The sequence below is a fragment of the Phocoena sinus genome, chromosome X, assembly GCF_008692025.1.
Source record: "Phocoena sinus isolate mPhoSin1 chromosome X, mPhoSin1.pri, whole genome shotgun sequence".
NCBI classification, from domain to species: domain Eukaryota; kingdom Metazoa; phylum Chordata; class Mammalia; order Artiodactyla; family Phocoenidae; genus Phocoena; species Phocoena sinus.
Window position 1 is genome coordinate 20,303,932 of NC_045784.1, and position 17,338 is coordinate 20,321,269.

The 17,338-nt window shown below is 42.9% G+C and overlaps 1 protein-coding gene across 3 annotated transcripts in view; it reads right to left on the reverse strand.

The window, feature by feature from the left end:
• The window catches only part of ACOT9 (acyl-CoA thioesterase 9), a 33,816-nt gene extending 19,473 nt beyond the window's left edge, over window positions 1–14,343 (reverse strand). Inside the window, exons 1-6 of one of the 3 annotated variants that reach the window (XM_032618735.1) lie at window positions 14,158–14,342; window positions 9,067–9,158; window positions 7,880–7,906; window positions 7,232–7,277; window positions 4,980–5,150; window positions 4,684–4,721 (exon numbers count right to left, since the gene is read on the reverse strand). In XM_032618735.1, the coding sequence (XP_032474626.1) occupies window positions 4,684–4,721; window positions 4,980–5,150; window positions 7,232–7,277; window positions 7,880–7,906; window positions 9,067–9,158; window positions 14,158–14,177 (394 nt within the window). In that variant the 5' untranslated portion in view covers window positions 14,178–14,342. Of the gene's footprint in view, window positions 1–4,683; window positions 4,722–4,979; window positions 5,151–7,231; window positions 7,278–7,879; window positions 7,907–9,066; window positions 9,159–14,157 lie in introns of all 3 variants that reach the window. The other 2 variants (XM_032618736.1, XM_032618737.1) reach the window with 2 other exon arrangements.
• Window positions 14,344–17,338: the final 2,995 nt, after the last annotated feature.

Genomic DNA, 17,338 nt, shown 5'->3' on the forward strand with positions numbered 1-17,338 from the left:
TATGGGAACATATGTATATGTATAACTGATTCACTTTGTTATATAGCAGAAACTAACACACCATTGTAAAGCAATTATACTCTAATAAAGATGTTAAAATTAATTAATTAATTTTTTAAAAAAGAATTGATATGTGAGAACAAAGATGAAAAACAGGAACCTGATACAAAATCCTGATGTCCAGGCTGAACTATATAGACCATTTAAATCAGAATCTGCAAAAGTCGAATCCAGGCATCAGTTTTTAAAGCTACTCAGGTGATTTCAATGAGCATCCACGGCTCAGAACTGCAGATAAAAAATAACAACCCTTTCTGACTTACTTATATACACTACCAAATGTAAAACAGATAGCTAGTGGGAAGCAGCCGCATAGCACAGGGAGATCAGCTCGGTGCTTTGTGACCACCTAGAGGGGTGGGATAGGGAGGGTGGGAGGGAGGGAGACGCAAGAGGGAAGAGATATGGGAACATATGTATATGTATAGCTGATTCACTTTGTTGTGAAGCAGAAACTGGCACACATTGTAAAGCAATTATACTCCAATAAAGATGTAAAAAATAAAATAAAATAAAATAAAGTCTTATCTGGTTTTGAAGACCCAATCCTCCATATTCCACTAGTGGTCTTTTCCTAGAACCAAAGACTGTTTTATACGTTGAAGAGATCTGGGAATCCTCTACTCTGACTGTTCAATTTTAGATTTGGTGAGGAAACTGAAGCCCAAAGCCCAGGCCCGCCAGGTGGCTTATTACCACTCAACAGAGACACAGTGCCTAAATCAGAAAAAGACCCCAGCACATGAGTCTGACAGCATCAGACATCTTCAAAAAAGAGAAACCAATCACAAGGGCTCAGCTACCTGTTTTCCTCTTGACTCCTTCCTAATCATGAAGCTATTATTTGCCTCAGAGTTCTCCCTCCTTCCCTCAATCACCCTCAGCTCCTACACCACCCTGTGGTTATCTGTGTACTTTCCATATTTTAACAAGCATTTAAAGGTGCAAAGCATGTTTCTACTCATTTAAAACTGTACTGTACTTCTTTATAGTGGTCTCCCTGCTTGCCCTATGATTCATTCAAATTTGTATCATCGGGACTTCCCTGGTAGCATAGTGGTTAAGCATCCTCCTGCCAATGCAGGGGACACGGGTTCGAGCCCTGGTCTGGGAAGATCCCACATGCCACGGAGCAACTAAGCCTGTGCGCCACAACTACTGAGCCTGTGCTCTAGAGCCTGTGAGCCACAACTACTGAGCCTGCGTGCCACAACTACTGAAGTCCATACGCCTAGAGCCCATGCTCCTCAACAAAGACAAGCCACCCCAATGGGAAGCCCGCACACCTCAACGAAGAGTAGCCCCTGCTCGCCACAACTAGAGGAAGCCCGTGCGCAGCAACGAAGACCCAACGCAGCCAAAAATAAAAGAATAAATAAATTTATTAAAAACAAATTGTTTATCATCAACCCTCAGGACAGGGTCTGTGCTCAATAAATACTCGTTGAGTAACAATAAACCCTTTCATCCATGCACCTGCTAAAGAATGCAGTGGGGGGATGAGGGGCGAAAGGCAAGAAACTCCATTCAAAAAACTTGTGGTACCCAGAGAAGAAATCCTAAGTGTTTGACCTTCCACAGCATTAGTGGAAGTGAAAGCAAGAGAAAAGGTCCAAGAGCTAAGAAGAAGGCAGGCTTGACAAGACCTGAATTAACTCAGGTTTCTAACTTACATGAGTGAAGATAGTGTACCATTCACTGAGAAACAGAATACAGCACAGGAAGAGCAGAACGGACTGTTTTCAACATGCTGAATTTGAGAAGTCCACGGCACATCCAAATGAAGATGGCCAGCAGGCAGGAGGACAAACTGGTCTACAACTCACAAAGCACGTCAGGAAATGTAGCTTCTGAAGTATTCCACATACTGAGAGCAACTGAAGCACCGGGATTGAAGATTATTTATAGAGAAAGTGCAGATACCAACAACAAAAAGGGCAGCAGACAAAACCCTGAAGATAAGCGACATTTAAAGGATCAACAGAGAAAGAGGAATCTACAAAGGAGACTGGGAAGTAGCAGCCTGAGAGGCAGGAGGAAATGTCACCAAGGCCCAAGGGTGAGTTCGACATCATTAGGAGCTTCAAAGAGTTTGGCACAATCAGCTCAATGGCATGGAGGAGCAGAAGCCAGAACACAAAGGTAGCTCTAAAGTGAGAGAGAAAGAAAACTGGAGAGTGTTATAAGGGAAGGAGGCTTTACCTATTTTTCATTGCAAGATGCAAGAGCCTTGAATATGTTTAGAAGTTAAGGGAAAAGTGAGGTTGAGAAAAGGCTTGAGATACGAGGGAGATATCTTCAGGGTACGTGATAAGGCAAGTTCCTTGAAGAAACGGAAGGAATAGAAACAAGTGAACAGGTGAAAGGGACTGGTCATCAACAGGAGGTGATGAAGAAAAACAGGGTAGTGGCAGGGGAGTTTGTATATTTAGGGACACCTAAGTAAACCGAAGTCAAGTGAGTGAGTGAGTGAGTGTGTGTGTGTGTGTGTGTGTGTGTGTGTGATTATTTTTTAAAAGGCCAATAAGAATTTTAAAGGTTTATTTAATCTAAAGAAAAATGTAGCTAGCCGTAAGCCTAACAATGGATTTGTGTCTCTATTTTAAAGATTATTACAGCCTTTTTTTAAACCTTTTCCCAACATTTCAGTCCAAAAGCCATTACGTAGGAGCAAGCAAGACAGACAGCCCAGAGTCGGGTGCTGAAGCCCAAGAGGGGTCAGGAAGATATGCAGGGAGGCAATGAGAGTGATGGCCCAGCAAGCCGCAGCCCGAGCACGAGGAGGGGGACCTGGGATGGAGCAGAATCCCACTGAGGTGAGGAGAGCGTTCATGAGGGTTTCGGGATGGCAGCAATATGAAATTGGCTACATACGGGGGAACTGATCAAATAAGTAAATATACTACAGATAATGGAGCCAGCTGGAGAAGGGAATTACAAATATGAAAAGGGAGGAATTAAGAATGAACCTGTGGTTGAATTAGAATTGGAACTATCAGTATGAACCCAGGGTTCCGATAGATAGATAGATAGACAGACAGACAGACAGGTAGACAGATAGGTAAGGAGGGAGAGACAGGGAGGGAGGAAGGAAGGAAGGAATACACATACAGGCAGGTATAGATGTAAATGTACATGTACGTGCATATATTCCCCAGCTCATCCACTGAAAGCACAGAGGAATAGTGATACCCCAGCAACAATGACAACTCCCAGCACCCAGATCTTGGTTTCTAAATATCATTCTCCATTAAAAAGAATCAGGGCTCCTCAGAGATTTGGCTGATTCCAGGACTGGGGCAGGGAAAGTACAAATGAGCCTAGAAATGTTGCACCACAAAGTGAGGAAGTGCTCAAAGAATGATGGGGACACAGCCCAAAAAAATCCACAGAAGCCAGCATGAAGAATGAAGGGCAGTCCTGGGACAAGCTGAGCATCAAAACAGATGATAGAAATATATTATAATCCATTCAGTAAAATAGGAATCCCTGAGTCCATACTGATTTTAAAGTAATTGATAAAAGTCTAATGAAGAATGGGATATTTACAAGGTCTCAAAGTACCTCCCTACAAGGTACTTATTAATTACAAAGGGGAAAAGAGTAACTACAGCAAAGAACCCTGGAAGACACCACCTTCATCAAGGAATCAAAGTCAACATCACAGTAATGGGACAAATTAGAACTATGCACTACCTGCTAAGATGCAATAAAAACACAGCATCCCTTCTGTGGACACTCCTGCCAAAGATGCACATCCCAAATCTAACTTTGGGGAAGCATCAAACATACCCGAATTGAGAGAAATTCCACAAAAGAACTGGCCCATAACCTTCAAAAGTATCAAGGTCATTAAAGTCAGGAAAAGACTGAGGAACTAACCCTGACACAACAACTAATTGCAACATGTGATTCAGAACTGGATCCAGATCTGGATCCTTCTGCTATAAAGGACCTCTGGCCAAAGCTGAATGGGGTCTGAGGATTAGACTGTCTAAATATCAGTGTTAATTTATTGATTTTGAGGGTTATATTGTGGTTATGAAGGAGAATGTCCTTGTTTGTAGGAAATACACATGAAAATATTTGGGGGTGATGTGCATCGTGTCAGCAACATACTCTCACATGATTCAGGGGAGAACAACTCTTTGTACTCTGCAACTTTTCGGTAAATTTAATTAAATAATTATGACAATTCAGAAGTAGCAGATGCCCTTCTTTTTCTGCTCATTTAGAATATCTTCAGCTCTGCAAGTTAAAGAATAAAAAGACCCTTTCCAGGGAAACTGGGATGAAGTGAGAGAGTGGCACGGACATACACTACCAAATGTAAAATAGCTAGTGAGAAGCAGCCGCATAGCACAGGGAGATCAGCTCGGTGCTTTGTGTCCACCTAAAGGGGTGGGATAGGGAGGGTGGGAGGGAGACGCAAGAGGGAGGGGATATGGGGATATCTGTATATGTATAGCTGATTCACTTTGTTATGAAGCAGAAACTAACAAACCATTGTAAAGCAATTATACGCCAATAAAGATGTTAAAAAAAAAAAAAAAGACCCTTTCCAGCCAGAGGATTCAATGTATTACTGTAAGTACCAGTTTAAAAATACTAAAATATCAGTACCTCCTAAGCTGTCAAGATCCTCAAGAATCCTGCCAAACCTGTGAAATAAAGAAAACTGTGATGAAATGAAAATCATAATGATCACCCTTTAAAAAGAAGAACACTATGGGGTGATAAATATCTACCAAAATTGATTATGGTGATGGTAGCACAACTCTCTAAATATACAAAAAACCAGAGAATCACACACTTTAAATAAGTGAACAGTATGATGTGTGAATTATATCTCAAAGTTGTAATAAAGAAAGGAAATAAAATAAAAACAAACGACACAAACAGAAATAGTGCCATGTTACCTTACAGTGTTTTGAACAGTCAAATATTTCTCTCTTAATTCAGGCTGACTGCCCAAAGGTAAGAGAACTTCAATGTAACTGTCTTTCATTCTCCTAGGTGGCAGACCTTTCTGTGACGCAGCCAAAAAACTATGAAGTAATTTTCTTTCCTCCATTGCTTTCACATGGTCTCTGAGAAGAACGGACACAAGCTTCATAAAACATAGGACAGTGCTATCCCCCAACTCCAGTGACATACAGGTCAGTCAGACACCATCAAAAGAGGAAACAGCAGGTCCGGACCTACCTCATCTCCTTTTCCTTCCCTCCCTTCCTACCTGCCACTTGGTGAAATCAAAAATTTCTGTTAAAATTTCTCAGGCTAGTAGATAAGAAAAATACACTTATAAGTGATATAGATATATCCAAATGAACTATATATTCACCCTCATCAAAAAGTGTATTCAGGGCTTCCCTGGTGGCGCAGTGGTTGAGAGTCCGCCTGCCGATGCAGGGCACACGGGTTCGTGCCCCGGTCCGGGAAGATCCCACATGCCGCGGAGCGGCGGGGCCCGTGAGCCATATGGCCGCTGAGCCTGCGCGTCCAGAGCCTGTGCTCCGCGACGGGAGAGGCCGCAACAGTGAGAGGCCCGTGTACCACAAAAAAAAAAAAAAAAAAAAGTGTATTCAAAGAATAGAATCTTTGAAATGAAATTAAAAATACAGAAATGGACATAATAGAGTGTAAATATATGTACGTATATATATATAACTGCGCTAAAGAACAACATAGCCACTGAACTCCATATTCCCATTTCTCACCTTGACAAGTCTCGTAACCTCTGTGCCCCAGCTCTCTCTCTCTCTGCCTTCAATTTCAGGAAAGAGAGACAGAGGAGGAAAAATGGAGTATATCCAATAGAAGTTTGGAAGGCAGAGCAAAAGGTAAAGAGGAAGGGAACATGAAAAGGAGACAGAAAGGGAAGAAAAAGAAGAGACGATTAAGGTGGAAGAAAAGAGAGAGACAAGGGGACAGGGAACTAAAATGTTGACAATATCACTCTTTCTAAGCTTTACTTATGAAGTATTATTGCCAGAAAAGTGTAGCCTACAAAAATATAGGGAGGGAACTGACGAACAAGTTAAATGGCACCAGGTAAATCCAGAACGTGGAACATTCAACAAGACACATGGCTTGGCCTCTTTAAAGTCAAGCTCGTGGGGGAAAAAAAAAAGAGGGAGGGATAACTATTATTCTAGATTAGGGGAGACTAAAGAGTCATAACCATGAAATGCAATATGCAGTTGTTTACCGGATCTTGATTTTTTTTTAAAAAAAGCTATAAAAGATATGTGGGGAATAATTGAGGAATTCTGAATATGGGTAAATAATATGCTATTAGGGAATTACTGTCAATTTCATTATGTAAGAGAATATCTTATTTGTTGGAGATGCACGACTGCTGATTTTGTTACAAAGGAAAATATATTTATTTATTAGAGAGGTATTGGAATATAACTGGAGCTGAAGTGTCACGATACCTTTATAGTTTAGCCAGTATATGTATATTGGCAAATCTGGAAAAACGTTCATAAGTATCCAATTCAGATAGTGGGAACAAAGGTATTCATTTCTTCTACTTTTCAGAAAACTGAAATTTTTCATATAAAGAGATAAAAAGAAGTCATTAGATAATTTTTATACCAAATAGATTATTATTGTTATTGTGCTTTTTCTTTTTATCTCATTTTAGCCTCAAAATTCTATGCACCAAGAGGGATACTATCCTATTTTAAAGCAGGGAAATACTTAGAGAAAAGAGAAAGATTGTATGGGAGGCCTGGTTAATTGTGACCTGACAAGAAGCAGTAGTCAGGGTGCATGAAATAGAAAAACCAGGAACTTGGGTTCAAGTCCCAAACCTGGTACTCAATCACTCAATGTCTGAGTTTCAATCTCATCATGTGCAAAAAAGGAAGAGGAACATATGTCATAAGCACGTCACAAGTTTCACTGAGAATCAGTGAGGTAATACTCCTGAATGCACTTTGAAAAATGCAGAGTACGTGTAAATTACATGATTTTATGACAACAAAGCATCACCTGATGAGTATGTTGTAATTTTGATCTTCTCCCCCAAGTAAAAAAACCTCTCAACCCATTTCTGAACAAAGGGTTCCCCCCATTCCTACAGTGGGACCATCAACTGAGCCTAAACACAGGCTAGCACACCACTTAGGGATAGAAGAACGAATAAACACAGAGCACATACCTCCAGTTTGTGGATGCTCCTACTATCTCCCGCAACTTATCTCGAACTGAAACAAAAATAAAGAGGTCATTCCATGAAACAAAGAAAGTAAGAAATGGATTATGGCAACCAGCTCAAAAACTACGAAAAGCGACTCATGCACTCAAAAGCTTCAAAGATCCATGAATTTCCATTTAATGCCACAAAACAAACAGCTCAGGGAAGGGATCAGGCCTCTGCTTCCCAAAAACTTGAAACAATTATTGTCTCCTTAGTGCAGAAAAGAATATCCTTGTGTCAATCACTGGGATTTATACAAATAAGCAAAAAAGGATAACTCCAATTATTCATCTGCTGGGGCTGTATCAGTGTTGGTAGGAGTCCCTTTACGATGGAGATATTATGAACAGAATCCCTGCCTATCTTCTTATAGGCAGTAAGACTAAGACTAATATCAAAATTTGAGTCTCACTCTAATTGATTTCTCATATATGTATACTACCCTAAATGTTAGAAAAGTTGAGGCAAGAAAAATGAAGCAAGAAAGGAAAGGCAAAAAAAAGCAATTTAAGTTTAGTTAATGCCCATTGCCCAAAAGTGCAAGAATGAATTAGTGCGAAAAAAAATTTAAGCACTTATAAAAAAATTGATACTGATTACCACACACACCATGATTCACATGTATTGGTGAACATGCTATATGGATAAAGGGGAAATAAATTAGATAAGCAGTAGTAAGTCAATACTAAAAAATAAATCTATAGGATTTTAAATGTTTTGAGTTCATGTGTTTTTTTCTATCATTTTAAAATACATATTCTGGTTACAGAAAATTAACTATAGCAATCCTTGGTCCTTCAACAACTAAATATCTGATCAAAACCAAATATGGTTAGATGAACATACATCTTAATTTTCATGAAAAAGTGGTTGATTTTTCTATCAATTGTTAATTTTTCTATCAATTGTTATAGGGAATTCCCTGGTGGTCCAGTGGTTAGGACTTTGTACTTTCACTGCCAGGGCCAGGGTTCAATCCCTGGTCAAGGAGCTAAGATCCTGCAAGCCACGGCCAAAGGAAAAAAAAAAAAAAAACCCACAATTGTTATATACCATAAATTAGGTGCAAACTCTAATTACAATGAAATCATAGAGTAGTACTGAACCAAAAATATCCATTAGTAGATTAGTCTTATTTCTGATTTTTTTTCCTCCTGAGTTCCTTGAATAAAAGAATGGACAGAAAGTATCCCAAGTAGTACACAGACTACTGATGCTCAGTGACATAAAATGATTATTACTAGTTTATATTCAGTGTAAGAAGAAAGGCAGGTGTTGAGGGCCAAGAAACAAAGCAGAATTTCAAATTACATATATGCATATATATTCATTGGGATCCTTTAAACAAGTCCCAGTTTTCATTATAATGAATATTCCTACATTGACAAAGACATCCATAGTTTGCATATGGATTAGTTACTGAAATTAACTTCAATTAACAGGGTCCCTCTAACAAAACTATAGACTAGGAGCATTTAGTTGGTACAACTGAAAGGCCTGTCTCTTGTTTATGCATTAGATCTCTTTTTTCCATGCCTTCCACTTCAGTACCTACACAAAGGAAACAGAAATCATTTAACTAAAAGAGCTCAGTCCCCAAGGCTCCCAGGAACCAAAGCTCAAGTACTGTATGTGATTTCTACCCCAAGCTATCCTGGTCATTTTCTAAGTGAGAAGTTTATGAAAGATCTACCTTTAGTATGCCTCATTTGCCCTAAACTGTCTATCTACATGCTTCATAAATAAAGCAGGGTTTTCCCCCAACATAGGCCTAAAAGGTAAACACCCATGCTTGCCTTCATGAATGTGGAAGACTCTCTCGGGATTCTGAGATCCTTGAGTCAGTCCTCTGCTGGGAGCAAGCAGCCCTCTGCTCAGGGTACAAAGCCTACAAAGCAAGATGAAACACGCTTCGAGAAGGTTCCATGACTTCTTCCCTGGCAACCCCAAAGACCTGTGCCTCCTCCAGAGCACTCAGCCACCCCACACCCTTAGTAAATACTGTCTTATAGGGTCTGTACGTGTTTCTCAAGTGTATGTATATTTGCATATGAGGCTACTCCGTAAATCATCTCTCCAATAAGACTAAACATTTCTTGAGAGCAGAGACCAATTAGGTAATGATCTACAAAATAAATAAAAGATATCAACCAGGTTTAATGGGTTTATTCTTATTAGCTTCAGAAGCCCAAAATCAAGTCGGTAAACAGCTGAGTAAACTAATTATGAACATTTATTTTGTTATTGTCATACCATACTTCCTCAATAAATAAGCTAAACCCAATTATAAGTCAATCAACTTTGACAACAGAATTAACCCTTTCCAGGATTACTCAAAGAGAGTATTTATTGGACCTAGGCAGAAATTTCCTACTCCCCAATGGAATAAAGTCAAAGCTATTTACCCCAATATGCCGAAACTGTTCTCCCAAAATAAGTTGTTTAACTTGATTTTGGCTCACTATTGCTTAACTGTCGACTCCTAACCACACACTATCCTATCAGGGCTAACACACGTATAGTATCAGGGACTGACAAACTGATCTGTTGAGAGCACAGTGGAAGAAGGCAAAGCATTGAAAAGGTAGAGAACCCCAGATACTCTTACTCATTCTAGCTCAAGTGACTAGTAAATTCTTACTACCTAATGCCAGGTCCAATGATGACTAACCTATTTTTTTTTTTTTTTTTTTTTTTTTTTTTTTTTGCGGTACGCGGGCCTCCCACTGTTGCGGCCTCTCCCGTTGCGGAGCACAGGCTCCGGACGCGCAGGCTCAGCGGCCATGACTCACGGGCCCAGCCGCTTCGCGGCATGTGGGATCTTCCCGGACCGGGGCACGAACTCGTGTCCCCTGCATCGGCAGGCGGACTCCCAACCACTGCGCCACCAGGGAAGCCCGACTAACCTATTTTTAAAAAGCATATTTTAAGTTTTCTTTAGAGCCCAAATTTATTATAGATTTCTCTTCTGAATTACAGCATAAAGGAAGAGCCTCTGAGTAAAAATATTTGGTAAAATCTACATGTAGTTTTGATACTTGTCCTACTGGAACAAATCCTGGTCCTTTCACCAAGTCAACTACTCTAACTGCAGAGAACACAAAAATAGCAGCACAAGCTCACTGGCTAATTCAACTCCTTAGCCAGCCACTCATCACACTGGCCCTGATACAATCCCTGCTGGTTCACTAAGCCTGGAATGCTTCCTAAAGCGTTTGGGGTTTTGGTTTTGTGTTTATTCTCCAATCACACAGCTAACAAGCCTCTACCTTCCATAGTTGTGGTTTATTTTTTCACAATGAATTTTCAATTTATGTACTTTTATATGTGAATTAATATTTCAGTCTTCTTGCTCTTGACCTAATTTGCATTTTCTCAGAACGTTGAGTTAAACTTTTTTCTTTTTCACTATTTCATTTTATGTATTTTCTATAGGTTCAAATCCCTCACTGAAGGAAACAAGAGCATGTGGTCCTTCCTTCTGCCATCTCAGAAACTATCGTTCTGCAACTGAATATATCGGGTTTTAAAAAGCACACTGGAAAAAGCTAAAATCTTCCATTGCTACTATTAACTGAAAGAGCAAAAAAAATCATGCCCTCGATACATTAATTAGCAATAATAATAGTTGCTGTAGATGATCTCAATATAAGAAATGAGATCTGACTCTGAATGGCTAAATACTGTGAATACTCATCACAAACTAACAGGAGCTGTAAAACTGATCTCACATATTTGGGTAAATACACATATATACAAGCATTTGTTTTGTTCCTTAAGAAGCAGCATTTTCTGAAAAGTGATGAAAACCATCCCATCCTGCCTGAGTGAAAAGCAGTGTAGTATACGGAGGTTCAGAGCCTGACCATGGGGACTCCCCTGGTGGCACACTGGTTAAGAATCCGCCTGCCAATGCAGGTGACACGGGTTTGAGCCCTGGTCCGGGAAGATCCCACCGCAGAGTAGCCCCCTCTCACAGCAACTAAAGAAAGCCTGTGTGCAGCAATGAAGACCCAACGCAGCCAAAAAAAAATACTTAAAAAACTCTATTCCAGAAAGGCAAGCTTCTCCAAAGTCTCCCCTAAAAGTCAAAAATGACCAGAAATTTGGAAATAAGCCAGGCACTACAATGGACCATCTCTGAATGGAGACTCAAACGGAGATAGTAAAGAGGGGGCTGATGAATACAGAGAAACAGTTGGGCCAAATTATTTGGAAAACTGTGGTCCTGCAGCCCTGTTGGTTGCATACTGCCATAATAAATTTGAAAACATATCCCTGTAACACAGCAAAGGCCTAATGTGAGTGCTTTTTAAAAAATCATTGATTAGGGCTTCCCTGGTGGTACAGTGGTTGGGAATCCGCCTGCCAATGCAGGGGACACGGGTTTGAGCCCTGGTCCGGGAAGATCCCACATGCCACGGAGCAGCTAAGCCCGTGCGCCACAACTACTGAGCCTGTGCTCTAGAGCCTGCATGCCACAACTACTGAAGCCCGTGAGCCGCAACTACTGGGCCCGCGAGCCACAACCACTGAAGCCCACGCGCCTAAAGCCGGTGCTCCGCAACAAGAGAAGCCACCGCAATGAGAAGCCCACGCACCGCAACGAAGAGTATCCCCGCTCGCTGCAACTAGAGAAAACCCGCGCACAGCAACGAAGACCCAACGCAGCCAAAAATAAATAAATACATAAATTTATTAAAAATATATATATTAAAAAAATAAAATCGTTGATTATACTAATCATATACTGGTATAATAAATTTCTATTCTCTTGTGAACATTCAGCTTATTGTAACTTTTCACTACAATTTGATATAATCTCTACTGATAATCAGATGAAACCTGTGGACCCTCGTGCCTAGTAGTTGGTGGGGGGGAATACATTTTTATCGATACACAAAATAGTATATACTATTTCAGATGGTTCACAGACCACTCCCTTTTGACACCCCCATGGGCCCCTCGATTTAAAAAATTGTGATTCAGACCAACCTCCTGAAAAAACTTGAGGCCCGAAGGAATTAGATGACTTTTTCCCTGCTAGTCAACTGGCACACTGGATAGAGCCCAGCTCTTCTAATCCCTCCCCACCTCATACACACCATACATGTAAGGAAACTGCTCTTCTCACAATCTCAGGCTACTTCCCTTTATGTATGCAACACTGAGGTGGAGGGAGCAGGGGAATGGTTCAATCACTGCTTAACACCTCAGTACCTCAGGGTTAATGGCTTATTCCCTGCGAAGCCCTCAGGAGTTTTACCTACAGCAAATCCCTAGGCCTTTAGAAGAAACTGTCAAGAGGCCTCTACAGTCAGGCCCTAGGACTCCATGATTCAACCTTTCCAATAAAAGGAGACCAAGGAGCCCAACCTCTCCATGGCTAGCCAAGGGAGTCACAAAAGTCGCATGAAGGTGTGAACGTAAGTGTCTTAGCTGTTCTGGGTTCCAAGCTTAGGGTGGGTGTCCGGGAAGAGTTTTCAGTACAAAAACAGGCAATGCCACTCATATGCCCTCCACTCTGGGGAAATGCCTCAATTTAGAGACTAAACAAATTCAGATGGCTCTTTTGTGAGCTGGGGGAAAAAAGAAGTACAAAGATTGCCCACCAGTCAAATAACCTAATCATGTCAGACAGTCTGTATTCATTTATGTACTCTTTCTCTCTCTAGACACTAATGGAGTACCTGCTTAAGGTTCAACAGGACTCAAAGGAAACGAGCCACAGGTTTATAAGGAGTTCAGGGCAAAGACAGAGGACTTCCAAACTGGGGGGGAGGAGAGACCAAGGAAGGTTTCCTGGGAGAAGACACATGAACCAAACCCTGGAGCTTGTAAGAAGGCCTGTCACATCATGTCCAATGCAAGCTAAAGCCAACTGTGGCTCTTCTTGTAATGACCTTCAACCCATCTTCAAACGGTATAACAAATAAGAGAATGAGAGAGACAGAGAGACACAGAGAACCTTTTTCAAATGAGAGCAAGGTCCACAGGGACAGTGAGAGAGATCCAGGGCCCCCAAGAGAACTGCTGGGGATCACTCGGAACCACTGTGGGCCACACCAGGGGGGCTGGCATACCTATAGTGGGATGAATTCAGAAGCTGCAACAGGGGTGAGCCCCCTGGGACCCAACCAGGCAGAAAGAACTTGGAACAGCCGGAGTGCTCCGGTGAAGGGGGTTGGGGGAGAGCCAGACATGCCCTGGAGTCTAAAGCCCTACACCTTAACTGGACAAGCTGGGATGATGACTTACGCAAAAAGGCATCCTCCTTGTCAAAGGGGCCCAATCAAAGCCACTCCCCCACCTAGCCTTACCGGCCTTGCTGCTCAGTAAAAGTAAAGTGCAATCAGCACCAGGGGCCCTGGTCACACAGTCCTGAGGTCCTGAAAGCCCAAAAGATGCCCTGCAATCTCTACCCACATTACAACACACTTAAGTCGAGTCCAAGTCAGTCAAGCACTCAACCTTTAAAACGCTCTGCAAAGGAGGGCAGAGGGCCGGAAACGCAACGTGCAGCCCTAAGTACTAGCTTTCTGACAAGGGGCTAACTCCAAACCACCCCCCTGATGAGCAAAGAGATAGGAATTTCAGGGAACGCCCAACTTCCTCCCTTAAAGTGCCTCTTCGCTTTTAACATCAAACTCCGGGCCGGAACACGCGAAGGTGGGGGGTGGGGGGCGGGGGGCGCTGGGCCCCACCCTAGGCCGGCAGGGTCGCGGTAGGCGACCGCCCTTCCCCACCCGGCCCTATTTTCTGCCCAAAAGCCCCGGCACTAGTTCCGCCCTTCGCAGCCCGCTCCTCCCGCCCGGGCCAGCAAGCGGCGCGGAGGGCGGGTGTGGGCGCCCTCCGGTCCGCGCCCCGCCAGGCCCCTGGCTACCTACCGCAGCGCCGCCCGCCTCATGGCGCTTGCCCGCCGCCGTGCACGTGACCACAGACCCGAGCCCCGCGCGCCGGTTGGCGGAGGGAAGTTGAGGCAATGGAAGGCGGGAGATGGAGAGCGTTCGCGGGCGCCTGACCGGACCCGGCTCTCCAGGATCACACCCTTGCAGCGCGGCCGCGGGCGGGGGCGGGGCCTCGTTGCCCGGGGGCGGGGCCACGCTGCGCTTGAAGGCCCACTCTTTGGCGAGAAGCTGGAGTTAGTCTCTCTCCTCCGTTGTTTTTTTTTTTTTTTTTTTTTTATCTTTCTGCCATGGCTGGCCTTTTTTTTTTTTTTTTTAACATCTTTATTGGGGTATAATTGCTTTACAATGGTGTGTTAGTTTCTGCTTTATAACAAAGTGAATCAGCTATACATATACATATGTTCCCATACGTCTTCCCTCTTGCGTCTCCCTCCCTCCCACTCTCCCCATCCCACCCTTCCAGGCTGTCACAAAGCACCGAGCTAATATCCCTGTGCCTTGCGGCTGCTTCCCCCCAGCTATCTACCTTACTACGTTTGTTAGTGTGTATATGTCCATGACTCTCTCTCGCCCTGTCAAAACTCACCCCTCCCCCTCCCCATACCCTCAAGTCCGTTCTCCAGTAGGTCTGCGTCTTTATTCCTATCTTACCCCTAGGTTCTTCATGACATTTTTTTCCCTTAAATTCCATATATATGTGTTAGCATACGGTATTTGTCTTTTTCTTTCTGACTTACTTCACTCTGTATGACAGACTCTAGGTCTATCCATCTCATTACAAATAGCTCAATTTCATTTCTTTTTAAGGCTGAGTAATATTCCATTGTGTATATGTGCCACATCTTCTTTATCCATTCATCCGATGATGGGCGCTTAGGTTGTTTCCATGTCCTGGCTATTGTGTTCCTCCGTTGTTGATTAAGTGCATCAGGCGGCACCGCTGGGGTGTGCCTAGAGGCTAGGTGCAGCCACGTTCTTGGAGCTTCGTTATCCCGCTTCGCTGAAGGCTGCGCGACCTTCACCCCCAAACCCCGGCTCCCGGTTGGCCTTTAGCTGCACGTTGGAATCTTCTGGGCAGCTTTCCAAAATACCGATGCCTGGGCCTCACCCTATGGAGATTCTGAATTAGGGGTGCAGCCTGGTCTTCAGGATGTCTAAAGGCGCCCCAGATGATGCTAACGTTGAAAACCTTTACTCGAAGGGGAAAAAAATTGTTCCTCTCCTAATCTCGGTCTGCCCCCTAGTGTTTGACAGTTGGAGATCTTGGCCCGCCCAGAGAGATTCAAGGCCGAAAAGTTAAGATGATTTTTACCCTAGGATCTGATTCTCCATTTCATTCAACGAATTCTTATTCAGCTGTTTGCAGTGCGCAAGACGCTGTAGATTCTGGAGATGCAACAAAACAGACAAAACTCCCTGCCCTTAGGGGGCTTACCTTATAGGGAAGGAAAACAAGTCAGCAAGCAAGTTGGCAAATTATATCGTTTCAAACGTGATAAAGTGGTCTAAGGAGGAAATAAAATAAGGTAATGAGGGGGGACCTTTCCAGAATACATGCCCGTCTTGCTTTGTCCTTGAAGATGGTAATTTCCTAAAAGGCAGGGTTGATACCGTATGTTTTTTGATACTCCATGCTTACTAAAAGTTTGTCAATTTTAATTAAGCTGGCTTTTTAAAAAAATCACTTTATGAATTACAAATGGAGCACGGTCTTTGGCTTCCTCTTTCCTCACCACCTAACTTTCCCTGCTTTTATCAGTCCCACATCCAGAAGACTGTCCTTTTGGCCTGCAGAGATCTCGCCTTCAATTCATGTTGTCCATACCTTATGATTGACGGTTTTGTTTTGTTTTGTGGCGGCTATACGGAAACTGAGCAGTACCCCACAGGGCCTTCCCAGGTACAGATTCCCCCTTCCCCCACCATATCTCCTGCCTCTCGTTTATAGAAAAGCTTTAGCCTCCTAGGCCTTCCCCAAGTTCTATGAAGCAAATTTACTCAGAGAAGTGAGAAGATACAGAAACAAAGGGAAAACAGTCAAGCAAGACAAAATAATAATAATTTAGCCATAAAGCAAAGTCAAGGACCTTTAGCTCCTCCTCAAGAGCTATAGACAATATCCTGAGCCACGTCCTTGATTTGTTTGGCAGACACTGAAACTCACACCAGGTGGAAGAAGTTTACTGCATGCTGCCCATAAGCACGTAGACCCCAGACCAGCTGGAACCAGAAGGTTGATGACTTTTAACTCCCAAAATACCACCCTGTTACCTCACCGCCAACCAATCAGAAGAATGTCCACAAGATGATCAGGCCCCCTACAATCCTCACCTATAATATGGCCTTTAAAAGCCCTTCCCCGAAAGCCATCAGGGAGTTCGGGCCTTTTGAGCACGAGCTGCCCTATCTCGTTGCTTGACCCCACTTTGGGCGCCTTGCAATAAACACTATACTTTCCTTCACCACAACCCGGTGTCAGTAGATTGGCTTTACCATGAGTCAGGTGAGCAGACCCAGGTTTGGTTTGGTAATAATACTTCCTTATACTCTACCACACCTAACACAGTGCAATAAATATTTTATCAAATTACACTTTTTGGTTGGTTTTTACTCGAACTTTCGGTTGAGGCAATAGTAGGTTCAGGGAAAAAAATTAAGTTCAAGAGAATTTTTTAGGTTACATAGCTGGTGTAATGATACGTAGGGGTAGCTTGTAATTTTGTGCAATCAAGTCACCTTCCAGCCAGACACATTCTCATCAGTATAATCAGGGTATAAACAGTGTCAATGTTGGCTGGAACAGCTAGAACCAGGGACTCAATGCCATGAAGATGCCTCTTCTCCATCATTTATCTTTGCTATACTTTGCATACTGGCTTCATTCTTTTTTTTCTGAATAATGGCTTCCTCCACATGGCCAAAGCATCTCCTGAACTTCACATTTTACAATCGCAGACACATCCACGTGCTTGGAGACTGACCCAAAAATCTGTATCCCAAATACAAAAAGTCCTGAAAAGAGATTCATTGGCCCAGGTGGGATCAGGTACACACCCCTGGACAGGTCAACTGTGGCAGCAGGGCAAGGTGATGTGATTGGCCCATTTGACTTACCAGGAACCTCCTTACCCAGGCCCATGGACAGGTCACCATCTACTAG